This window comes from Pogonomyrmex barbatus, unplaced genomic scaffold, assembly GCF_055798465.1.
Source record: "Pogonomyrmex barbatus isolate J1 unplaced genomic scaffold, ASM5579846v1 scaffold11, whole genome shotgun sequence".
NCBI classification, from domain to species: Eukaryota; Metazoa; Arthropoda; class Insecta; order Hymenoptera; family Formicidae; genus Pogonomyrmex; species Pogonomyrmex barbatus.
In genome coordinates, this window is record NW_028297107.1 from 7,708,587 (window position 1) to 7,735,980 (window position 27,394).

Sequence of the window (27,394 nt, forward strand, 5' to 3'; positions counted from 1 at the left end):
TCAATTTCTTACGGCTTAAAGATTAAATACTTATTGTGGACCGACACTTATAGAACAGGTCTTAATAGGCTATCGGATGTCGGAACGCAACTAATCCAATGAGGAGATGCTCGCCTATGAAAAATAAATTCTCTCATTGAATCAACGTGTGTGTTCTGATATCCGACATCGACGTATTGAAGAACAGGGCTAATATCAGATTCACACTGCGTCCGAAATCCGACATACGACAGTCTGATATCTAATAAAAAATTTCATTTTTTAAGGTTCCTACATATCAATACCTCCAGAAAATATGTTTTTGTATTGAATATCGGTCGTATGTCAGTTGCTGGTTGCAATGTGAATCCTGCATAAGGCCTAATATGTTAATTTCCGATCTGTTCTTTTTAGCTAAACTGGCTGCACTAGTTCAGAATTTATCTTTCTTCTTCCAGTGTAAGAAAGAAAGATAAACTATGAACTAATACAGCCAGTTCAGTCAAAAAAACAAATCTAAAGTTTTTTTACTGATCGTTATTTGATCATCATGCACGTTATATTCTTTACAATCGTAAAAATTATTAGTAACAGAATTGCAAATAGAATAAGAACAATTTCCTCAAATATGTTCCAAAAATAAGAGAGAAATTGTAAGAAAGTTACTAGGAAGTCCCTAGGATATCCGGTGGATGGCGCCATGAGTGCTGTTCAGTAACCAAAAGAGCGCCTCTCGAACGAACACGACCCGAGTGAGTGACACGAAAAAGGGACCAATCAGACAAGGGCTGATGCAATCCTTGTTATTTCTGAAATCACCGAACGTGCTCCGATGCGCGGAGCAGCGAGCGACGGGTGACTCTCTCCTCAGTCGGCGAATGGGACGGACGTGTCATCCGCGAGAGATCCAGTCGAATAGTCGAAAAGTAGTTGTACTTAATATAGTCGAGATATCGTCTTCAACGATATCTATTAAATCGTAGTATTACGTGGTACTCAGTGAAAATAGATAAATTAGTTAAAGGCAGTGATTGTACGGAATAACATCGAGATATCGTTAAAGGCGATATTTATTAAAACGTGTATTAAATCATAGACAATAAATAAAAGACAGACAGTAAATCCTGACAAAAACGGTTATTTTATTTAACTTTAAAAAGAACAAGAAACTTACAGACAAAATTTCAGAAGTGGGATTTGAATTTGCGTCATCATTAAAAAAATATAAATATAATAAACGCTGTGTTGATCACGGGCACGGAACAAGGTGAGCACGTGCACAGAACGTGATGCCGAGGACAAGGATGATGGAAAGAGCGACACTTGAAGCAGCATCACTGGAGCAACTCCAAAAGGAAGCGAAACGTTTTCGTCTCCCGTTGTCGGAGGATCGAAAAATACTTATTGAGACAATTATGTCTCATTTAGAGAAAATAGGCTCGACGGAGCTAGCAAGGGAGGAAAGAGGGGAAGCAGCCTCGTTGGAACATCCAGTAACAGCGACCGCATTACACCACGCGCTCGCGAGGATCACAGAAACTATCCTGCAACAGCAAAGAGAGATGCAGAAAGCGCAAAATCAGTTTATGACACAGGTACTTCAAGAAGTCAGATCTAATGGTACGGGAAACGAGAGACAGGAGGTGGTGTCGCGCAATGAGATGGGTGAAAGCGGGGAGTCGAGATTACCGAGGGCTGGCTCAGGAACTATGGACTGCTCACCAGCTCGGCAGGAGATACGGCCGACTCCCTACGCAGCAGACGTATCAACGGGGAATGTAGTCAATTGGTTGGCCTCACAAATTCCCGAATTCGGTGGAACTGAAACAGAAAATATAAGTGCGTGAGTGCAACGCGTGGACAAGGTAGCACAAGTACACGGTGCGTCCGATGGAGCGACCTTACTCGCGGCGTCGAGCAAGTTAATAAAATTCGCACGCACGTGGTACGATATCCAGAATGGAGTAGCAATTGAATCGTGGTTCGGACTTAAACCGGAGTTAGTGAAAGTGTTCGGGAAGAAAGTGCTCTTCTATAAGCAGATGCAACGAATAGAAGCACGTAAATGGAACCCGAACAAAGAAACGTACGATCAGTACGTAATTGCTAAAAGAGCATTGATGCAAATGATAGACTTACCTACCAGAGATATGATACATATTCTCATAGGCGGGATACCGCAGAATGCGTTAAGGGCAACAGCACTTTCCGTAGCTGATACCTCGTTGGACGTATTTCTGGAAAAAATGAGAAATATTACGGAAGGTATGTTGGATAGTGAGAAGAAATCGTGTGTGACACCGAACTTTAACAAGACTAGAGACATAGTGTGTCGCAATTGCGGAAAACGGGGGCATACACACAAGGATTGCAGAGGCGATCCTACCTGCTTTTTCTGCAAGGAGAAAGGACATCGTCAATATGACTGTCAGGCTCTACGGAATCGACAAGGGACGCAAGGAGCACGCAGGCCACAAACGGTGCAAGCAGCAGCAGCGGTGTTCGAGGAGGCAGAGGAAGATTCGGTGGCTCTGGTATCGGAGGACGAAAGCAACAGGTTGGAACTGTCCCGACCATTGATACAGGTGAACTCGATCTGTAAAAAAGCATGTGAGTTAGTGGCGTTAATGGATACCGGAAGTCCTGTTTCTTTTGTTAGTTTAGATATATATAAAAAACGAATCGAGCCATATACCAAGGTTCTCTTACCAGTCGATCGCTGTCTAGTTAACTTAAATCGCGCTCCACTAAATATAATCGGGATCGTTCCAGTAGAATTAACGATTAGCGTCCTGAGCGGTCGTAAGTTTGTAATAAACCTATATGTAATGAATGAAAAAGCGTTTAACGGCGACCTAATTTTAGGAAGAGATTTTATAGCAAAAGAAAAACTCACTCTAGTATATAAGTTGCATCAGACGGAAGTTGACGAGCCGGTGTCTCTTTTTGACAATCTACCTCTCTATGTTGCGGATTCGCTTAGCAACCTGCAACAAGTAATACAAGATAGTGAAATAGATTATGATTTAAAGACAAAGAAACGATTGATGGAGGAAATATTAGCAGTAGAGAATTTGAAAGTAATACCGATTGAAGACGGTTATTCCGTTCGCGTTCATTTGAAGGACGACTCTGTATACGCTTTTGCGCCGCGACGATTTGCTTATGTCGAACGGCTACAGATAAGGGAAGTCGTGGATGACCTGTTGAATCGAGGGATCATCCAGCCGAGTATCTCACCATATTGCGCAAGGATCGTACCTATTAAAAAGAAAAACGGCGCGATCAGATTATGTGTCGATTTGAGACCATTAAATAGTCGAGTAATAAAACAGAAGTACCCTTTTCCGGTAATCGAGGATTGTTTGTCGAGACTTTATGGAAAGTCAGTGTTTACGTTGTTAGATTTGAAGGACGGGTTTCATCATATCAAAGTACATGAGGAATGTACCAAGTATTTTGCTTTCGCTACGCCTGATGGGCAATACGAATACAAATATTTACCATTCGGGTATTCAGAAGCCCCTGCGGAATTCCAGAAGCGTCTTTTGCAAATATTGGATTCGCTTATACGGCAAAACAAGGTTATCGTTTATATAGATGATATTCTTATACCGTCGGAAACCGTAGACCAGAATCTAGCTGTCTTGAACGAGACGTTGAAGTATCTGAAAAAATACAAGTTCGAATTAAATTATACAAAGTGTCAATTCTTACGTCGAGAAATAGAATTCCTAGGATATATAATTTCTGAAAACGGGGTCACTCTTAGCCCGCGGCATACTGAAGCTGTACGAAATTTTAAACAACCGAAAGACGTACACGAAGTGCGCAGATTTTTAGGCTTAGCCGGTTATTTTAGAAAATTTATCAGACATTTTGCGGTGAAAGCTGGGCCGATGCAAAATCTTCTTAAAAAAGGTATTACGTTTGATTTCGATGAAACATGTATTCAAGCATTCGAAAACTTAAAGAAAGAACTTACCTCATTTCCCGTTTTGTGCTTGTATAATCCAGCAGCAGAGACTGAGCTGCATACAGATGCCAGTCATCTGGGCCTTGGAGCTATACTGCTGCAGAAGCAGCAGAATAATAATTGGGCGGCAATAGCTTTCTTCAGCCAGACTACGAATCGAGCTGAAAGAAATTATCATAGTTACGAGTTAGAAATGTTAGCCATGGTTAGGGCAGTGGAGAGATTTCATTTATATCTTTATGGGTTGCGTTTTACTATAGTCACTGACTGTAACGCGATAGTTTATGCCGTGAATAAAGCTAATTTGAACCCGCGAATAGCGCGGTGGACGCTTGCTTTGCAAAATTATTATTTTAAAGTTGTTCACCGTCCGGGTAATAAGATGCAACATGTCGACGCTCTCAGTCGCGTGGGTTACGTAGACGAACGCCCCATAGAAAGAGAGCTCGAATTTCGGCAATTGGCAGATCCTAAAATTCAAGAGATAGCAAATAAATTAGAGAATGAAGATGATGATAAATTTAAATTGATAGACGGTCTGGTTTATAGAAAAGAAAATGAAGATATAAAATTCGTAGTGCCGGAATTAATGATATCTGGAGTCATACGCGCTCATCACGATGAAATGGCGCATGCAGGGTTCGAGAAAACATTACAAGGAGTAAAAGAATATTTTTGGTTTCCCGGTATGCGTAAGCGCATAAATAGTTATATAGAAAATTGTATTACCTGTTTAATGGCTAATGACTCCATGAATCGTTTCGAAGGGGAGACATCTCTGTATCCGTCCCCAACAGCTGTAATGGAAATAATTCACATTGATCATTTCGGTCCGTTACAAGAAACTAGTGATAAATATAAACATATACTAGTCATAGTCGATGCATTCTCTCGCTTTACTTGGTTAAATGCAGTCAAATCCACATCGACTCGAGAAGTACTCGGTATATTAAGAGATATCTTTACAACGTTTGGAAATCCAACTGAAGTTGTAACTGATCGTGGAACGGCATTCACTTCAAATGAATTTCGCGAATTTGTCGAAACAAATCGAATTAAACATAGGAAAATTGCAGTAGCTGCCCCCTGGGCTAATGGAATAGTCGAGAGAGTGAATCGATTTATTAAGAGTTCCTTAACTAAGTTAATAAATAATTCGTCGGAATGGAAAGATAGGGTTAAAGACATGCAGTATATTATAAATAACACTTACCATGCTGTAACAAAAACATCTCCGACAAAACTAGTACTGGGATACAGTCAGCGTTCTCATACAGACTATCCGCTTGCGAAATTTACTCAAAAATTAACGTCAATCGATGTAGATATAGAAACTGAAAGAAAGAAAAATTGTGATATGGCATTGACAGCAACGGACAAAATACGTCAGTACAATAAAGAATACCGCGACGAACGATCTCGAAAACTGTCCAAGTTCGAAATAGGTGAATACGTACTAGTACGAGACACACAAATGAAACCGGGCGTAAATGCGAAATTAAAGGCTAAATATAAGGGCCCGTATATGATTGGAAAAATATTAGGTAATCATCGTTACGTTGTGCAAGATATACCTGGTTTTAACTTGACAATGTGTCCATTTAACACAATTCTTTCGTCCGATCGTCTCAAACCTTGGAAATGACGAGCGAAGGAAATTAGATGTATTTTAAGTATGGCATACATAGTATTAATTAGTATTAGTTGGTAATTGGTAAGAGCAAATATAGGTAGATTAGGTTTAAAATTGTTTAAATTTAAGATTATAGAAAATAAGAGACACTGTGTTATTTACAAGCGATATTACTATAAATAAGAAATACGACGGTAAAACTGTGATAATAAAAAGCGATAGATAAACATGTATCTTCGAGGACGAACATAAATGCAGGATGGCCGAGCTGTAAAAAAGTTACTAGGAAGTCCCTAGGATATCCGGTGGATGGCGCCATGAGTGCTGTTCAGTAACCAAAAGAGCGCCTCTCGAACGAACACGACCCGAGTGAGTGACACGAAAAAGGGACCAATCAGACAAGGGCTGATGCAATCCTTGTTATTTCTGAAATCACCGAACGTGCTCCGATGCGCGGAGCAGCGAGCGACGGGCGACTCTCTCCTCAGTCGGCGAATGGGACGGACGTGTCATCCGCGAGAGATCCAGTCGACTAGTCGAAAAGTAGTTGTACTTAATATAGTCGAGATATCGTCTTCAACGATATCTATTAAATCGTAGTATTACGTGGTACTCAGTGAAAATAGATAAATTAGTTAAAGGCAGTGATTGTACGGAATAACATCGAGATATCGTTAAAGGCGATATTTATTAAAACGTGTATTAAATCATAGACAATAAATAAAAGACAGACAGTAAATCCTGACAAAAACGGTTATTTTATTTAACTTTAAAAAGAACAAGAAACTTACAGAATTGTGTATTATGGACGATATCACTAATAATAAATTTGTAATCTATAAAATTGTTTTATCATTTTATACGAATGATTTAACCAAATGCTATAATTGCAAAAGATATTTTGATTAATTTATTGATAATATGGTAATAACGATTAGTTTTTTCAAGAAAATTAGTATCCATGGTTTTTCAAATTTTGCGACCGCTAGTACAACATTCTTTTTGAATGAGAGAAAGTCAGTGAACTTCAAACAGTCTTCGCGATGATAATTAAAGAGATAATATTCAGTAAAATTGAATCATCGTTGAATCAACAGGATATAGATGAAATTTTCATCGATTCGAAAAATTGCATAGTTATATAATATAATACATGTTAGTGTGTTTAAGTTGATTTCAAGAACAATTTATATGTAAAACAATTTATATGTACAGATTAAACTATTTAATTATACCACTTAAATTTGAGATTAATGTAATTTTTATGTAATATAAATCATACCAAAATTATATCATGCACTTACTATGCAACAGCACTTTTTGAGTTAGTCCTAAAAATTCTATATGGAAATGTCGTTGTATCATTTCTATTTCACAAATATTCAAGTCTTAAAATTGAATAAGGATTTCTGTTTTTTTTTTTTTAGATAATAAAGATAATATTTTCTTGTATATTTGCAGTTATAATACATAACTAAAATTTTTACAAAATAGTATTGAAGGCGTAATGCTGGCGTCATGACGCGGAAATTCACAGCGGAATGGAATGCGGACCAATCACAGCGAAAGAAGCAAAAGAAAACTCATTCATTCTATTCGTTCTCATGCTGTGATTGGTTTGCGCGTTCCGTTCCGCTCCATGGGATTTTCGCGCCATGACACGCCAGCGTTAATTTAATCATCAGAAATATCGTACAATATAATTCTATTCAAGTTTTCGTTAGGCATTTTTGAGAGGGCCGCCTTTACTTTACATATATGTTTATATAATGCTAGTAATTTTTACGCTTACAGATCAAGTATAATGGCAGTATAATGAGAGATAAAAAAAATGACGATAGATATAATGTATGTTCTTTTATAACACATTCAGAACACATTTCTATTTCATAGGCGAAGTATCGAAGTATCATAATACGCGAGAAACATCCAACATATTGCCGATTGTATTTATATTATTAATAATTTATTATCATTATGTGATTTTCAATGTATGTATACATATGCACGTATAACACATAATAGTAACTAATTGTATATTTATTTGAAATTGCATGATGTTAAATTATTAAACGTTTATATATATATATATACATATATACATTTCATCGTATGCGATAACTATCAATAAAAAAAATTACGAAATAATTTCAAAAAAAAAATTCAGGATACCAACAGCATATATTTACTTTAATATGTACGGCTTATTTAAATATCAAAAAAGATATTTTGTGTCCCAAATTCGAAGAAAAGATCAGAAAAATATAATTATACGGAATGGTGAGTTGTAGAAGTTTTATAATTTAAATTTAATTAATTTAACATTATTTTAAAATGCTAAAAATCACAACTAAGCTTGATAATTTATTCTAAGTGATTTAATTTTGCAAATACAGACTTATGCAAATGTTTTATGAATTTAATACAATGCATCCTTTCCAATTACATTATAAATGATATAAATGTTGCTTTTAAGTAACTTTCTTGACGAGAATAAATGCAACGTAAGGCGAATTTAACGGGACAGCGACAGAAGTACAAATAAAACTTATAAAGCACAAATTGGAACAGCAAAACATAAGACAGATGATTATTCCTTAAAACGCATATTTTATTTTCCGATGTTTCAATCCCCAGCAAGCAAAATGCAATTTGCTAGCAAATTGGCAACAAATTCGATCAAATATTGACTGCAAATCCATAGCCATGTTTGTGTCCGCATTAGGCTCGGGATTTGTCGACAAAACTTGTTGACATGCTATGCCAGCAGATTGGCGGCAAAAACCGAGCAGAGTCTGCTGACATATTATGCGAACAAATTGGCGGCAAAAATCGAATAGAGTTTGCCCTAACTTCCTTGTTGGACGATTACGTCTTGCATCAAATATATACATAAAAATACGTAAATAATAAATGCATGTTTAAATTTTGATTATAATTTCGCTTATATAGAAAGTTTGATCAATTTTGCATGCGAGAAATGGACACCATCTAGCGATAGTTTTCCAATTATTGTGTTTAAATATGCATAATGACAGGTTCTGCTTAATTTTTGCTTCCAATCTGCTGGCATAGCATGTCGGCAGACTTTGCTCGGTTTTTGCTAATAATCTGCTAGCATAGTATGTCAGTAAACTTTGTCATATTTTTGAGGAAAGTTTGCTCCCAACGTGAGATTACAGACTCTGTGTGCAATTTGTTGCTTTTTTGCCATCAAACGTTGGTAACAAGTTCTGTTTGGTTTTTGCTAGCAATCTACTGGCATAGCATGTCGGCAAGCTTTGTCATATTTTTGGGGACAATTTGCTCACATCACCAGATATTACAAACTCTGTGTGCAATTTGTTGCCTTTTTGCTATCAAACGGTAGTAACAGGCTCTGCTCGGTTTTTGCTAGCAATCTGCTGGCATAGCATATCAGCAGACTTTGTTCTATTTTTGAGGGCAGTTTACTCCCAATGTGAGATATTACAGACTCTGTGTGCAATTTGTTGCTTTTTTGCCATCAAATATTGGTAGCAGGCTCTGCTTAAAATCTGTTTCTACAGGTTTTGCTATCGGGGTCTATGCTTCTAAAAGTTTTGTTTATATTTCTGTTACTCTCTCTTTATGTTCGATGCTTTTCTTATGTTCTAATTTTTATTTTTGCCAGGAAAACATTTAATGCTTTTTGTGTACACAGGTAATCGCGAAATTCTTAATAGTACTACAAAAAACTTGAATTTAGAAATTACCACTGGTTAAATAAAAATATTGATTAGAATTGTAATTTTTATTCACTGTAATGTAGTAAACAATATTACGGCACAAACTTTGTGGTAACATTGCAGCAATGTTACTGCAAATATTGTGCTGTACGGGATAGCATACTTATTATAATAGTTCTTTTCTTTCAGTTGATAATAATGCTGACAATTTTATGATCGAAATGAATAAAGAATTTACAAATTGCTCCTGAAGATGTAAATATTGATAACATAAATAGACATGTATGAATTGAAAGTGTCACTGTAATATAGTTTCTGCCCAACAATGCACTGCCGGAATACAATCTATAAGAAGATCAATCTGATATGATAAATAATAACCTTGACATAGATTGTCCAACAATTTCGTTCCCATTTGAAGAATTAAATGATGTCTTTTCAAGTAACAATTTAAATACGGAAAAAAATAACGATAATTGTGATAATAATAATATAGAATCATATGCTACTTATAATAGTGATGACGATCTAAACACGAATCCTGATTACTACAGTGAAGATACAGACAGTTCTGAAGAAAAAAACCTTGCTCAATTACATTTGAAAAATATCTCATCTCATAATAATACCAAAAATAGTTCAGAGATATCTTTAAATGTGTTTGGACAAAAAATGTGTGTTGACATGAATTTACATGTAGAAAGTGCAAAATCTAAAGGTGGAAAGAAAAGAAACGTCTATTATTATTGTAAAAAAATGCAAATAAAAATAACTAGGAACTTCGAGCAAGTGCATAAAAATAAGGAGAAGATAAAAAAATTTCTTTTATTATCAAAAAGTATTTATACTATTGACACACACAGGCGCGCGCGCACACACACACACACACACACACACACACACACACACACACACACACACACACACACACACACACACACACACATACAGATACACATCCACGCACGCACGCATACACACGCACATTATTAAACAAATACATAAATATATAAATAATTATTGAATGAGTATATTTTAGTTTTTATGGATTATAATTTTTATCATAAATAGCAATTTTAATTAACAACATTTGGTTTCATTTACATAATCATGATATTCAGTAGAAATATTTTCTATATCAGATATAGAAATAGATATAGATCATAATTCTTTATAAAGTTTTTTATGCAGATTGAAAAAACTAAGGAAATGAATGAGTGAAGAGAAAAAATTGATAATGCAAAGAGCTATTATTTTAACTGTGTTTTGCTTGCGTTCTTTATCTATTATTATAAAGATCTATTATTACAAAGATTTTGTTCTTTATCTATTATTACAAACAAAGTTTATATAAATATGAACACCTGTATTTAATGTACTTTCACATTTCAATAGTTTTATGGACAAAATATTATATATACATATAGAACAATATAACAAATTGTTCATTTGTACAGGCATATAGAATTGTTTATAATTGCACAGGCATCAGCAGCATAATCACTTACCTATTAATTGTATTACAACTTGAGGCGCTATGAAGTTTATTGAGAAAAGGATATACAATTAATGAAACCTATGCAGTTGTGTGCGTCTGTATGAAATAGGCTATACAGCTACGCTAGAGCATACTGCATTGTGTAGATGTATCATGAAATTATTAAAATGTGAAAGTACATTAATTTCAAATGGTTACATTGTATCATACTTTGTTAATGTTGATGGTTTGTATTTTATACACAAAATTTGTTTACGTAATGATTAATAGTTCATCGTATATAATCAATCAAGTTATATTGTCATCTCTTAATAGTAGAAATTACATAACACGGATCCTTCATACAATAACGGAGAATTGTTAGTTTGCAGAAGACTAACTGAATCTAGGAAAAAAACTGTATGTGATTTTATATGTTATTATATTGCTGGATTTTTCACTAAAAATAACATACATCATCATTTTAAAGAATGCACATACAAGACAATCGGCGAATTTGTCAAAGTACTTAGGAGAAAAGTTCAAGGTCGAATTCATGAATGTGCAAATTCCATTTTTAAAAATATTGTATTTCCAGTCTTAAGAGAAGATGATATAATTAGATTGATGAACTATTAATCATTTACGGAAATAAATTATGTTTAAATTATGCTTGGAAGATCTGTACCCGTCTTTCTAGATTGTGAAACGAAGAACTGTATAGATTTATTTCGCGATATCTATGATATCGCAAAGCAAATATATCCAAGAAAAATACATATATTTTTGCTTTACCGATTATGATAAAAAACATTTCAAGTATATAAGGGCATGTGATTTATTGCGCCATTATTCTTTAGAATGTGAATCAAAATTGTCACTCAGATTATGGGATATAAAACTCCATAAGCATGCTGCGATACGATGCGTTACGCTAAATTTTTCTGACCATGATGTAACAGAATTTGCAAGTTGTCTAGATCATGATAAGAGTATCCATTTGCATCATTATCGCCAGTCCACAAATTGAAATTGTTAAAATATCGCAACTACTCAAAATAGCACAAAACAAAGATCAAAATATTGAACAAGACGTTGCAGATGATAATCTACAGGTTAATGTAGAGAACAGTAATTTTACATAAAAGAGCTTCGAATGGAAGATTACGATAATGGGAACAATACTGATGATTCTAATAACAACTTATGGAGCAATAGAAAACATGTATGGTAAAAAAAAGACATAGTAGTTAGTATATGTATTTGTATATTTCTATATATCAAATCTTACAATTATGATTATTATACTTTATATTATTTACAAAACCTCTTGTAATAAGTTTAACTTTTTATAGCATCTCCATATGACACGACCAAGCATATAACGTGGACAGAGGACGAATATAATATAATAATCGCGTCACTTCAACATGAAATAAAAGATCGACATTCTTTCGGGTAAACGAATCGTCTAAGAACGACGTTTCTTCGAATAACAGTGATCGAAATCAAAATGGAGGAGGAATGTTTAAATGTTGTGTATATGCTGTTTCGTTCTTCAAATTCGATGTTAGATACTTAACCAAATTTTTTAAAAATTGAAATCACGAAATAAACATTATTCAAATTTTGGGAGAAATAATTTATATTCATAATTACATTTTGTGTTATATTTGTATTAAATTTAAATGATTATTAATTTTGTACGAATTCTATATTAATAGTTTTATTTTATACATTTTACTTTTTCTTTTGAATACTTGTCATATCTTTTGCATATGTACTCAGGTATAAAAAGCATTTTGCATTTATATTATAATTTATAAATAATAAATTTATAATAAGTATATAAGTTTGAGAGTATAATTATTTTCAACTTCACCTTATAATATTTATATAATAACATTATAGTATTTATATATTTTCACATGTCTCTTTTGGTTCTTTTGTATTGAAATCATTTACGTTTTGTCAATAATATTTTTATTACACAATAATATAGCTTTAATTGTATTTTTGTTCTTTTATAGATATTCAGATTACAAATACTGTTCAGATTAAATACCAATGTATATGAGATATAAATCTTTTGCTTTTTTAATAAACATATTTCATAGATAAGTTCAAGACATGCATATATCTTGTAATATATGGAAACTTTTCCCTTAAAGAGATAGATGTATCTCTAGTCAACAAAATGTTAGCAAAATGTTGACAAATTAACAGATTTGATTAGAAAATGTTAGCAGACTGTGTTCTTGTTTACATTCTGTTGACCCTGTAGAACCTGTTGATATTCTATGCAGCAAAAATCGAGCAGACCCTATTATGCACAAGTCCTACTCGCTTTCTGTCGACAATCTGACAAATTTCAGGGTTTGCTCGTTTTCTGCTGCCAATCTGTTGGCATAGAATGTTAACAGATTCTGTCAAGTTTCTAACAGCAATTTGGTGACATTGTCAGATATTACAAAGTTCGTTTGCAATCTCTTGCCTTTCTAGCATCAGAAATTTATAGCAGACTGCGCATAATTTGTCTTTCCAGGTTTGGCTGTCGCGTCGTATTTTCTACTCTTCATTTTCCGGAAGTGTACAGAAAAAGAAGACATAAGACACTGCTCTCTTGCTCTATCAATTCGAAATTTAATTTTGGTCAGAAGGTATACCCAGTATTATAAAATTTATGATATCACTTTATGCATCTATACAGAATTTTATTCACTTAAAAAACTATTAGAAAGATATTGTTTTAACATTTTTAAAACGTCTTATAACTCATTCATGATGTCTTTGGAAAAGATTTTCTATAAACGTCATCAATCAAAATCAATTATTTTGACAATTTCATAAAAAAACAAAACTATAATTTATACATAGATGATATTATAGATCTTATAAGGATATACCTTCTACTGGATATATTATCTATTAGATATGCCTTCTGACTAAAATCGAGTTTCGAATTGATAGAGCGAGAAAGCAGTCTTATGTCTTTTTTTTCTGTATACTTTCGGAAAATAAAGAGTAAAAGATACGATCCGATATTTGTATTTAATCTGAGCTGTATTTGTAATCTGAATCTATAAAAATATCTATAAAAATAAAAACAAAAATATAATTGAAGCTATAATGTTGTCTAATAAAGATATTGTTGATAATTGAAAAGCAAATGGTTTCAAAAATAGGACTATAAGACATGTAAATATGTAAATACTATAATGTAATTAAATAAATATTGTGATAGGTAAGGTTGAAAACAACAATATTTTCAAATTTATATATTTATTATTAATAAATTTAAATAAAAATGCTTTATATTATTAATACAAAATGTTTTTTATACCAGAGTACATATTCAAAATAAATATGACAACTATTCAAAGAAAACATAAAATAAACATGTAAAATAAAATTATTAATATAAAATTTATAAAAAACTAATAATCGTATAAAATTAACACAAACATAACATAAAATGTATGTCATGAATGTATATTATTTCCCGTAAACTATTAATCATTATTATTTTGATTTCAATTTTTTAAAAATTTGGTTATGTATCCAACTTCGAATTTGAGGAATGGTGCGGCGGTTTAAACATTTGTTCTTCATTTTGATTTCAACCATTTGTCTACCCAAAAGTAAACGTCGCTCTTTCATTTCTTGTTGAAATGACGTAGTTATTATATTACATTCCTCCTCTGTCCATCTTATACGCTTAGTCATACCATATGGAGATGCTATAAAAAGTTAAAATTTATTACAAGAGATTTCATAAATAATATGAAGTATAATAATCATAATTGTAAAATTTGGTATGTAGAAATATACAAGTATATATGTTAACTACTACGCCTTTTTTTCCATACACATTTTCTACTGCTCCACAAGTTGTATCAGAATCATCAATATTGTTTCCATCATCGTGAGCTTTCATTCGAAGTTCTTCATTTTGTGTAAAATTATTGTCTTCTGCATTAATCTGCAGATTATCATCTGCAATATCTTGTTCAATATTTTGATCTTCGCCTTGTGCTATTTGAGTAATTTTGACATTTTAATAATTTCAATTTGTGGAATAGACTGACAGTAATGTTGCAGATGAATACTTTTATCATGATTTAGATAACTTGCCAAAGTCTGTTACATCATGGTCAGATAAATTTAGCGTAATGCACCGTGTTGCGATATGTTTACGGAGTTTTGTACCCCCCCGTAATCTGAGTGGTTTTGCTCCACATTCTAAAGAATAATGGCGCAATAGATCACATGCCCTTATATATTTGAAATGTTTTTTATCAAAACCCGGTAAAGCAAAAATATATGGATTTTTATCGGATATATTCGCTTCTTTGCAATATCGTAGAAGTAAATCTATACATTTCTTCATTTCACAATCTTTCACAATCAAAGAAGGACGGGTACAGATCTCCCAAGCTTTCCTCTAATGAGAAATCTTATGTATTTCTTAGCTATCTGAAATATTTAATAAAGAGTTTATTATTTATATAAATTTTTATAATATATTTATTATTTATTAATTTTATAATATGTACACCTTGAAAATATTAATGTATATTAATATACATTAGTATACATTAGTATACATTAATAAAGCCGGCAAACTGACTTTTCTAAATTTGCTTTTAGATAATAATTAAATTTAATAATAGTATTAATTTTAATTTTAATAAACAATTGTTAAATTGTGCGTTGTCTAAATACATATTGGCATTAAGTATGAATCATGATTTAGTAAATAAAAACAAGAGGTCTATATGTATATTATAAATTATTTATAAAATTATATCACACAAAACATTATTTTGAAAAAATAGCTTTCAACATCAATATTTTTAACGAATAATATTTTTTATTGTGCTATGATTACTGTATCATATTTAACTAGGAATTCAAAATCGTAATATCGAAAATCTTATATTAAAATCAATCTTACAATAATGTTTTTAAATTACTCACTTCATTTTAAATTTATTTGTAATTATTTTCATTTATATCGTGGATAATCATTAATTATACTGTTTTTTTATGCCAACCTGTGATATATATTTAGAAATTTGTATTATTTGCGATTAGTTATATATGTCTTATCCTTAATAATACTAATAACTAACGCTAATAACTAACGTTAATAACTTTGAATCTTTTATAATTTTTTATACAAAATATACAAATTATATGTAAACATATACATAAAGTTAGGTACATACTTCTCGAGCTTCATCAGATAAAGACATGTATAAATCTGGATTTGTTTTCTCATTTATATCTTCTTGACGTCTGTAATCATCAATAGATATTCGTTCCATTTCCCCGGCTCTTCGTCTATTAAATACTTGAACAGATATTAAAGTAAATTGTGCTAACTGTCGCCAGGCACTATACGTAAATTCATCACTAAGTCGTTGAAACGCTGAACGTCTATTGGTTTGCAAAAAGTTATGTAATAATTTAATATCGTCTAATGATGGTAACTCTTGTAATTGATAACGTTTAGCTTGTATCGATTCTTCAACAGTTTTATTTACAGTTACACTAAAATCTTCTTGCAGTAATTTTAGAAAGTTTTCTGTATTCTTCTTTTCATCCCAATTATTTCGTTTGATGCATTCAGCAATATTTAAATTTCCTATCTGCTTTAAAAGAGTACCAAGTCTTGAAGCAATAGAAGGAGCTGTGTAGATTTTTGTATTTGATTTGAAACCTGCTACTTCATTTCCAACTGTAATACAATCATTATATTTTGATGGATAATAAAAACTAAAAAAATCTGTCATATTTTTATTAACTTTTTGTAAGGCATGTAGAAATCGTCCTAGTAGTCTCAAACGAGATCTTATCATATCTTGTTGATGTTGATGTTTGTATTTTAAACATAATTTATTTCCGTAAATGATTAATAGTTCATCATATCTAATCAATCTAATTATATCATCTTCTCTTAATACTGGAAATACAATATTTCTTAAAATGGAATTTGCACATTCATGAATTCGAACTTTTCTCCCAAGTACTTTGACAGATCGGCCGACTGTCTTGTGTGTGCATTCTTTAAAATGATGACGTATGTTATTTTTAGTGAAAAACCCTTTACATGCAGCACAACATATAAAATCACATGCAGTCTTTTTCCTAGATTCAGTCGGTCTTCTACAAACTAACAATTCTCCGTTATTATATGAAGGATCTGTATTAAATATGTAATTTCCTCTTCGTCTAAGGAGCCCAATAATTTTCTGTCTTTCTTTGTTGCCTAATATAAAAGACAGAAATGGAGAAACTAATAAAAAATTTAATTAAATTTATAACGAATGTAATAGAAACCTCAAATATAGAAAATGCAAATTTATGCAGTTAATGGGTGCAATTTTGGAATTAATGCACTTTAAGTGCTGAAATGTATAAATGTATGAAATACATAGATACCGTGGAATATAATTAAATAATAAAGTATTCATTGGTCATTAATGTATTTTTTGCTAAATAATGTGATGAACTCACTGCAGGTTGTTTTCTCTCTCTCTCTCTCTCTCTCTCTCTCTCTCTATCTCTTTCTCTCTCTCTCTCTCTTATATATATTCCATATATATATATATGACCATACTCCATATGGTTATACATGGAGCCATTTGAAATTATTTATGCACTTTTACATTTCAATAATTTCATGGATGTTACATCTACATATAGAGCAATACGATAGGCTATATAGCCTACTCATACAGGCGCGCACAACTACATAGGTTTCGACATTAATTATATAACGGTACGTCCCTGCGCGCTCGGATTTTATCCCTGGGCACGGACGCGGGGACGTGCGCTCGGTTATCGCTCGTCGGATGCCGGGTTCGTGAGATATGTTGCGGCCGCCGGGCTTTTAATTTATTTATAGTAAATTCGTGACGCCTCTCGCTTTGCGCGGTCGTTCGTTGTCGTTTGCTTCGCCGGTCGTTTTGCGATGCTCGTAACGCGATTCGATTGCGGATATGCCGGACGCCGGGAGTCGTATCGGTAGCGCGTTGCTAGGCAACCAGGTCCGCATGTGCGTTACTAGGCAACCGTTGACGCTGGCCGTGACACGTGGGGCGGATGTCGCGGGAAAGTCCGAGAACGCTCCGACTTTCGAGAGAGATGAAATGGAGCGACAATACTGAGAACGCTCGGTATTGTCGGGAGGAGGAAAATCTGAGAACACTCCGATTTTTCCCCAGAAGGGAGACACAAGAATATCGAGAACGCTCGGTATTCGTTGCGGAGCGAGAAAACTGAAAACATTCCGATTTCTCGAGAAAGGATAGAACAGGAATACGGAGAACGCTCGGTATTCGTTGAGAGAATCTTCTCTCGCTGTTCTGGTCGGAACGATTGTCTGTGACGGACAGGTCGGAGGAGCGGATAGGATTGGATTCTTTTTTTAAAATTTGTCGGGTATTTATATCCGTATCCGCGCCACATGTCACCATTTAGTTGGTTAGCGTTTGTTAAGAAACAATAGCTGTCACGTCGTCGATGCGTGACAGCTCGCCGGCGCGCGTGTGTCGGTCGGTCGCGGTCGGGAGTGTTCGGGCGGCCTCGGACGGGCGGTGCGGACCGCATTAGCGCGCGCTAGTAACGGAGCATCTTTCGGATGCTCTGTTACATTTCCCCCCTTGTTAGATGAAGTGTCCCTATTTCGAGCATCACACCTCCCGCTTATAATGGCACTCATCTTGCCTGTTGAATCGGAGTACAAATTTTCGCGCTCCTACTCGTGCCTTGTATAAGCGGGAGATGCGAGCCGCGAAATAGGGCACTTTTACACAGATCCCGTCGGCTACATTCATCTCGACCGGCGGCGGTTCTGCTGGTCCGAACGAGGGCATCGTTGGTCGGTCGGTGGGCGGTGATGCTGCCTCGGCCGGGACGCCCGTTCTCGGTGGCCGCGGGGACGGATCTCGGTCGGTCGTGAGCAGAAGAGCTGGCCGGTATGATGTGATGGCCCTGCGTTGCGACCGTGACGGTGGACACGGTCGGCGTTGAGCAGGCGGTGGTCTCGATAATGGGCCGAGCCGAAGGAACTTCTCCTTCTTCCTCAAACAAGTCCAACAGGCTGCCGAAAAGTTCGACTAATCTTGCCGCACACCGGCTGGCCGGAGAAATGGTATATCTCTTACCTCCTGTGGGCGATGGCGGTGGCGGCGTCTGGAGAAGGCCTTTGAGCTTCCGCTCATTGCTCGCGGTGGATTGCTGCACTCTCGTGCCAACAGCACGGAATCACTCGTATCGGGTGGCGGATGGTGGTGACGCTCCGTATCGTCGGTTTGGCGGAGACGGGTTTGACCGTCATGGTGGCGGGTCGGTAGCGAAGTCCGGATTCCTCGGCGGTGGTCGCGAGTCGTTCCCACAGAATCTCGAACTCGGGATCGTAGCGCGTTGAAATGTGTCTTTTATCTGCCATAGCTGATGCGGACTTTTCCCCGGGTCGGAAATCCCGCATATTTATACCTCACTGATGGTATAAAAACTTTACTGCTCGGGGCCGGAGCAATTTGTGACTTCGCGTGATTTGTCAGATTTTCAATTTGTCTGGTAAACTCGCTTTGTTTAAACGGTCTTAGTTGTTGTCGGTCTCGTCGGTTTCGTCGGTTTTGTTTATGTCCGGTGCCGGCTTTAAGTCATGTATGTATCGATGCCACTTTCTCCGGTCGTCGCGCAAGTCAAAAACTACCGGAGATATTATTTTGCGTACGGTTAATGATCCGGTGTATGTAGGCGCTAATTTTGCCGCGACGGCCTCGTTTTTATTTGATAGGATGTGCACGCGCCTCCACACCTTGTCTCCGACGACAGGTTTCCAAGCGCGGTGTCACATGTCGTAATATTTCGCTTGCCTCTGAAATGCCTGCGCGAGGTTGGCGCAGACGACCTCATATGCTTCCCGGAGGATGCGGCAATTTGTCTCGGGCGGCGATACGGTGATGTCGCGTTGATCCGCGGGGAGGGGGCTGTTTAGCTCTCGCCCACAATTTAAGAACGCCGGGCTATACCCGGTGGCTTCATGCCACGCAGTGTTATAGCCGAACTGCAACGCCTCAAGGCTACGGTCCCAACGACGATGATCGCGATTCACATATTGGCAGATCATTGTTTTGACGGTTTTGTTCGTTCGTTCCACCGGGTTGCATTAGGGCGTGTACGCGGGGGAGATGCGGTGCGAAATATTAAACGTTTCTAAAATCTTTTTAAATTGACCGGAGATAAACTGTCGCCCTTGTCAGAGACTTGTCAGAGAGAGGGTGCGTGGACATCCGTGTCGGTATATGATGCGACTTTCGACGGCTTGCGCGACGGCGGCGGCGGTGGCACGGCGGAGTGGTTGTAATTCCACCCATTTTGTGAAACGGTTCTGCATCACTAGCAGCCACGAATGCTCATTTGCCGAGCGGGGTAACGGTCCTATTAGGTCGATCGTAATTTGTTCCCACGGATAGGACACGGGGGCTGTGTGTAAAAAGCCGGCGGGTCGGTTTTGCAAGGGTTTATGCGCGAGGCAATTTTGGCGGTGTCAGAAAACATGCCAGGCCAGTAGTATAGTCGCGCAGCACGAGGGATCGTTTTGGCGATACCAAGGTGGCCGGCTGTCGGTTTCATCATGCAACCGTCGCAGTATTTCGGTACGTTTTTCTCGCGGCACGCATTCCTTCCACTGTTCGTCGGCCGGGACCTCGCGAAAGTCGGTCGAATGTAGGAAATGGCGATACAGCTTCCCGTTCTCGATCCGATATTCGGGGAAATCGGCAGGTCTTCCCTTCATCCGTTGGCACTGCCGCTTATACCAAGGGCATTGGATTCCCTGGCGAGTGGAATGCACGGGCGTCTGTCGGGAAAGCGCGTCGGCCACGCGGTTCAGCTGCCCCTTCCGATATTTAATATCGAACGTGTATTGCTGGAGCTCGAGTGCCCAGCGGCCTAATTGTCCCGTCGGAGACTCTAGGCGTTGCAGCCATCGGAGGGCTTGGTGATCGGTTATCACTGTAAATTCATAGCCCTCCAGATAGCCGCGCAGATGTCAGATTCCCCACACGACCGCTAAACATTCGAGCTCGGTCGCGCTGTAATTTCGCTCGGCCCCGTTGACTGTTCGACTAGCGTATACGACTACGCGTTCGCCCTCCTCCAGGTGTTGCGTCAAGACCGCCCCGAGTCCGTGAGTGCTTGCGTCGGTCTGTAATATGAACCGACGAGTAAAATCCGGGCAGGCAAGGACTGGGGCGGTAGTGAGTGCCTTTTTTAGTTCGCAGAATGATTTCTCTTCCTCTGATCCCCATTGCCATCTGACGCCCTTTTTCGTTAATGTGGTCAGTGGGGCGGCGGTGGTGGAAAAGTTCGGTATGAACTTTCTGTACCAGGAGGCCACGAATTGTCGAATCTGTTTAATATTGGTAGGTGCGGACCACTGGGCGATGGCTTTAATTTTGTCGGGATCGGTCTGGATGCCGCGGCGATTAATTACATGAGATATTTAAGCTCGGTAAGGCAGAAATGGCACTTTTCGGGATTTAGCCGGAGGTGGGCGTCGCGCAGTCGGCGGAAAACTTCTGCGAGATGTGTTATATGTGATTCGAAAGACGGGCTGGCGACGACGATGTCGTCCAGATATACGAATACGTTCGGTTCGAGTTCTGGACCGAGTATGCTATCAAGGAGGCGTTGAAACGTAGCCGGTGCAGAATGTAGCCCAAACGGCATGACTTTAAATTGCATCAGCCCTCGTCCGGGCACTGTGAACGCGGTTACCGGTCGGCTTTCGGGGACGAGGGGTACCTGCTAATATCTCTGTTTTAGATCGAGGGTAGACAAATAGCGCACGGAGTTTGTCTAGTGTAGCGGCGATGTGTGGCAGCGGATACGCGTCTCGTTAGGTTACTTCGTTTACCTTGCGGAAATCGATGCAAAACCGTCGCTTGCCGTCTTTTTTCTGGACGATCACGACGGGGGAACTCCATGCGTTGGAGGAGGGCTCGATGATGCCTTCGTCCTCCATCTGTTGCACTTCTTCGTCTATACTTTTTTGCATCGCGGGATTTCGGGGGCGATATCGCTGTTTGATCGGTACGGGGGTTTTTATTCGGATGACATGCGTAATGAGGTCGGTGGGCTCTTTCACGTCCTCAAATTTGACCAGTTCGACATTCAGGAAGGTCGTTAATTCGCGTTCTTCTCGGGGTGTGCGGCGCGTTAAACCGGCGGTAACCGGCATAGGAGGGGTGACATTGTCCGGTGGTTGTGGAGGGAGCAGTGTCAAGCGGAGGCGAGCCCATAGGTCTATGCCGATCAGGATCGTACTATCTAGGGTCAGTAGGATCTGGAAGGGGTGGCTGACATCTTTGTGATGGGTAGCGTAATCTTTCCGTTAATATGGGCGAGTGCCCCATTGGCTAAATGGATCTGGCTTTCGGCGGGGGTAACTTCGATTTCTTGAGCGTAGCGCGCGGTCTCAGAATTTATCATCGAGATTTCGGACCCCGTGTCTATGAGTGCGGAGAAGTTGCGAGTGCCGATTCGGATGTGTGAACGCGGTGTATATTCTACGTCAGCGAGTTTTCCGGCCAGAGTATGTTGTTGGCGGCCCCGGCCGTCGGGGCGTTTCCCGAACGGGGATGGCATTCTTTTGTCAGCACCCCGTCTTTGCCGCATTGCGAGTAAAATTTTCGGGGAGGTCGTTTGCACGAGAAACGATCGTGACCTCGTTGCTTGCACCTCCAGCACGTATTCTGGCGATCATATGGGATTGGTTGCGACGGCGCAGCCGTATTCACGCGTCGACATTCTCGTCCTTCTTTATTCTCTATTTCGCAAGCTTTTTGTATTTCTTCGTATTCGGTGTCTTGGTCTGTAAGATCGTGCAACGTGGTCCTTTCGTTAATACGGACGAACATTTTATACTCGGCCCTCATGTTCTCGTAGAGTCGGTCTATTTTTTCTGGTGTCGAGTGATTTCCCGCGCGGCGCATTAACGTGAGCATATGCGTGACGTATTGTGAGAAGGTTTCGCCGGGGTGTTGTCTCCGGTCGCGAATTTCTTGTGCTAATTTTATCTGATAGCGACGCGGTAAGAAGTGACGGCGGAAATCGGTTAAGAAATCTTCCTAGCCCGACCATTCGTTTTCATTATTGCGATACCATGACAGTGCATTGCCTTTAAGCAATTCGGGCAGCCCTTACAACATAGTTTCGTTGGAATATCGATATTGTCTCTGCAATTCGGTAAGCCTTTCCAGAAAGAAGAGAGGATCGCGGCCGTCGAAGTGGCACCCCCATTTCCAGATTTGATTCATGGTTTTTGCGTGACCCAGTTCTGCCGAGAGTAAGCCGGGAAGCGGTGGAGTGACTGGGGATGGTTCGGTATCGGTGGATGTTCCGGCTTTTACGGTAGGCATAATGTGCGGATGAGTGTTAGCGTACGTTCGTAATCGGCGGCGGAGGTCTTCGAGAGTCGCGGTTGTGTCGATACCGAATGTGACTGTGCTACACGAAGGGCGTCTTGTTTTGAAAGAGTTTGTACCCAGACTGGCATCTGCTATCCCCTTTTTATTTTCCTTAAAACAGTCCCTGTTCGGGCGCCATGTAACGGTACGTCCCTGCGCGCTCGGATTTTATCCCTGGGCACGGACGCAGGTACATGTGCTCGGTTATCGCTCGTCGGATGCCGGGTTCGTGAGATATGTTGCGGCCGCCGGGCTTTTAATTTATTTACAGTAAATTCGTGACGCCTCTCGCTTTGCGCGGTCGTTCGTTGTCGTTTGCTTCGCCGGTCGTTTTGCGATGCTCGTAACGCGATTCGATTGCGGATATGCCGGACGCCGGGAGTCGTATCGGTAGCGCGTTGCCAGGCAACCGGGTCCGCGTGTGCGTTGCTAGGCAACCGTTGACGCTGGCCGTGACACGTGGGGCGGATGTCGCGGGAAAGTCCGAGAACGCTCCGACTTTCGAGATGAGATGGAGCGACAATACTGAGAACGCTCGGTATTGTCGAGAGGAGGAAAATCTGAAAACACTCTGATTTTTCCCCAGAAGGGAGACACAAGAATATCGAGAACGCTCGGTATTCGTTGCGGAGCGAGAAAGCTGAAAACACTCCGATTTCTCGAGAAAGGATAGAACAGGAATACGGAGAACGCTCGGTATTCGTTGAGAGAATCTTCTCTCGCTGTTCTGGTTGGAACGGTTGTCTGTGATGGACAGGTCGGAGGAGCGGATAGGACTGGACTCTTTTCTTAAAATTTGTCGGGTATTTATACCCGTATCCACGCCACGTGTCACCGTTTAGTTGGTTAGCGTTTGTTAAGAAACAATAGCTGTCACGTCGTCGATGCGTGACAGCTCGCCGGCGCGCGTGTGTCGGTCGCGGTCGGGAGTGTTCGGGCAGCCTCGGATGGTGTGGGCCGCATTAGCGCGCGCTAGTAACGGAGCATCTTTCGGATGCTCTGTTACAATTATTTGTATATCCTCTTCTCAATAAACTTCATAGCGCCTTAGTTGTAATACAATTAATAGGTAAGCGATTACGCTGCTGAAGCCTGTGCAGTTATGAACAACTCTGTACGCCTGTACAAATAAACAATTCGTTATATTGCTCTATATGTAGACGTAATATTTTATTCATAAAACTATTGAAATGTGAAAGTACATTGAATAGGTGTTCATATTTATATAAAGGTGTTCATATTTATATATTTATATAAACTTTGTTTGTAATGAAAGAACAAAATCTACGCAAGCAAAGCACAGTTAAAACAATAGCTCTTCGCATTATTGATTTTTTCTCTTCACTCATTTCTTAGTTTTCTATTCTGCATAAAAAATTTTGAAAGAAATTATGATCCATATCTATCTTTAGTAGAAATATTTTTTTTTATGTATTTTTTATATTATTTATTTTATGTATGATATAGAAAGCATTTTTTACTGAATATATTAATATCATGAATATGTAAATGAAACCGAATGTTATTAACTGACATTTTGACTAATATTAACTGACTGCTACTTATGATAAAATTTATAATCCATAAAATACTAAAATATACTCGTTCAATAACGTTCAATACACACGCGCGCGCGCGTCAAGGTTATTATTTATCATATCAGATTGATCTTTTTGTAGGTTGTATTCCGGCAGTGCATCGTTGGGCAGAGACTGTATTACAGTGACGCATTCAATCGCATTCAATACATGTTTATTTATCTTATCAATAGTCACATCTTCAGAAGCAGTTTGTGAATTATTAATCATTTCGATTATAAAATTATCAGGATTATTATCAACTAAAAGAAAAGAAGTATTATAATAAGTGTGCTATCTCGTACAGCACAAACTTTGTAGCAACATTGATGCAATGTTATAATATTTCTGCAATGTTATTGTAAAGTTTGTGCCGTAATACTACTTATTACATTACAATAGATAAAAATTACAATTCTCACCAATATTTTTATTTAATTGTACAAGTGGTATTTCTAAATTTAAGTTTCTTGCAATATTATTAAGCATTTCACGATTACCTATGTACACAAAAAGCATTAATTATCTTCCTGATGAAAATAAGAGTTGGAACATAAGAAAATCATCGAACGTAAAGAAAGAGTTACAGAAACGTAAACAAAACATTTAGGAAGCATAGATTAGAACAACGGGAAATAAAATAAGTGTTTTAAGGGATAATCGTCTGTCTTACGTTTCGCTGTTCCAATTTATGCTTCATAAAAGTTTTATTTGTGTTTCTGTCGCTGTCCCGTTAAATTCGCCTTACGTTGCATTTTTTATTCTCGTCAAGAAAACTTCTTGAAAGCAATATTTATGTCATTTATAATGTACTTGAAATAGATTCATTGCATTAAATTTATAAAGCATTTGCATAAGTTCGCATAATATTTGCAGAATTAAAACTTAGAATAAATTATCTTTAGAATAAACTAAAATAAACTAAACTTTAGAATAAACTTTAGAATAAATTATCAAGCTTAGTTGTAACGATTTTTAACACTTTAAGATTATGTTAAATTAATTAGATAGAAATTATAAATCTTCTTCAACTCACCATTTTGTACAATTAAATTTTTCTGATCTTTCGTTCGAATCTGGCATACAAAATATCTTTTTCGATGTTTATACAAACCGAACATATTAAAATAAGCACATGCTGCTGGTATCCTTAACTTTTTTTGAAATTATTTCTTAATTCCCAAATAACTCTCCTTTATTGGTAGTAGTTAGTGCATGCAATGATACGTTTACACACACACACACACACACACACACACACACACACACACACACACACACACACACACACACACACACACACACACACATATATATATAAATACAATCGGAATATGCTGGATGTTTCCCATATATTACGATACTTCAGTATCTCACATATGGAATAGAAACGTGTTTCGACATGTTATAAAACAAAATACGTTATATCTACCGTCTTTTTTTTTATCACTCATGCCATTTCACTTAATCTATCGTAAAAATTACCAGCAATTATATAAGTATATATGATAAGATAAAGGCGGCCTTCTCAAATGCCTAATGAATAAGAATAGAATTATATTATACGATATTTCTGATGATTAAATTAAGGCTGGCGTGCCATGGCGCGGAAATCCCATGGCAATGGAACGGAACGCGCAAACCAATCACAGCATGAGAACGAACAGAATGAATGAGTTTTCTTTTGGTTTTTTCGCTGTGATTCGCGTTCCGTTCCGCTGTGGATTTCCACGCCAGCATTACGCCTTCGATACTATTTTGTAAAAATTTTAGTTATGTATTATAATTGCAAATGTACAGAAGAACATTATTATCATTATTATCTCAAAAAAAAAAGAAACAGAAATCCTTATTCAATTTTAAGGCTTGAAATAAGAAATGAATGCTTTGTGAAATAAGAATATGATATAACGACATTTCCATATAGATAGAATTTTTAGGACTAACTCAAAAAGTGCTGTTGCATAGTAAGTGCATGATATAATTTTGATATGATTTATATTACATTAATCTCAAATTTACATGGTATAATTAAGTTAGTCTGTATATATAAATTGTTTTATTCTCGAAATCAACTTAAACACACTAACATGTATTATAATACGCAATGGCATTTTTCGAATCGATCCTGAAAATTTCATCTCTATGGTATTGATTCAACGATGATTTTATTTTGCTGAATATTACTTCTTTCGTTAAACATCGCAAACAAACGGTTTGAAGTTTACTGACTTTCTTTTATTCAAAAAGAACATTGTATTAGCGGTCGCAAAATTCGAAAAATCGTGGATACTAATTTTCTTGAGGAAACTAACCGTTACCATATTATCAATAAATTAATCAAAATATCTTGTGCAATTATAGCATTGGTCAAATCATTTATATAAAATGATAAAACAATTTTATAGATTACAAATTTATTATTAGTGATATCGACCATATTACACAATTCTCTCTTATTTTTGGAACATATTTGAAGAAATTGTTCTTATTCTATTTGCAATTCTAATACTTTACTAATACGTTACTAATAATTTTTACGCTTGTAAAGTATATA

At 37.2% G+C, this 27,394-nt stretch overlaps 1 protein-coding gene and 1 pseudogene across 1 annotated transcript; both read right to left on the bottom strand.

Moving 5' to 3' along the window:
* Positions 1 to 14,302: 14,302 nt before the first annotated feature.
* LOC148937778 (uncharacterized) lies at positions 14,303 to 15,724 on the bottom strand (annotated as a pseudogene).
* Positions 15,725 to 15,914: 190 nt separating this feature from the next.
* LOC148937779 (uncharacterized) lies at positions 15,915 to 16,899 on the bottom strand. Its single transcript, XM_089070969.1, has one exon. The coding sequence runs from the start codon at positions 16,634 to 16,636 to the stop codon at positions 15,992 to 15,994; it is 645 nt and encodes a 214-aa protein (XP_088927095.1). The 5' UTR covers positions 16,637 to 16,899; the 3' UTR covers positions 15,915 to 15,991.
* Positions 16,900 to 27,394: the final 10,495 nt, after the last annotated feature.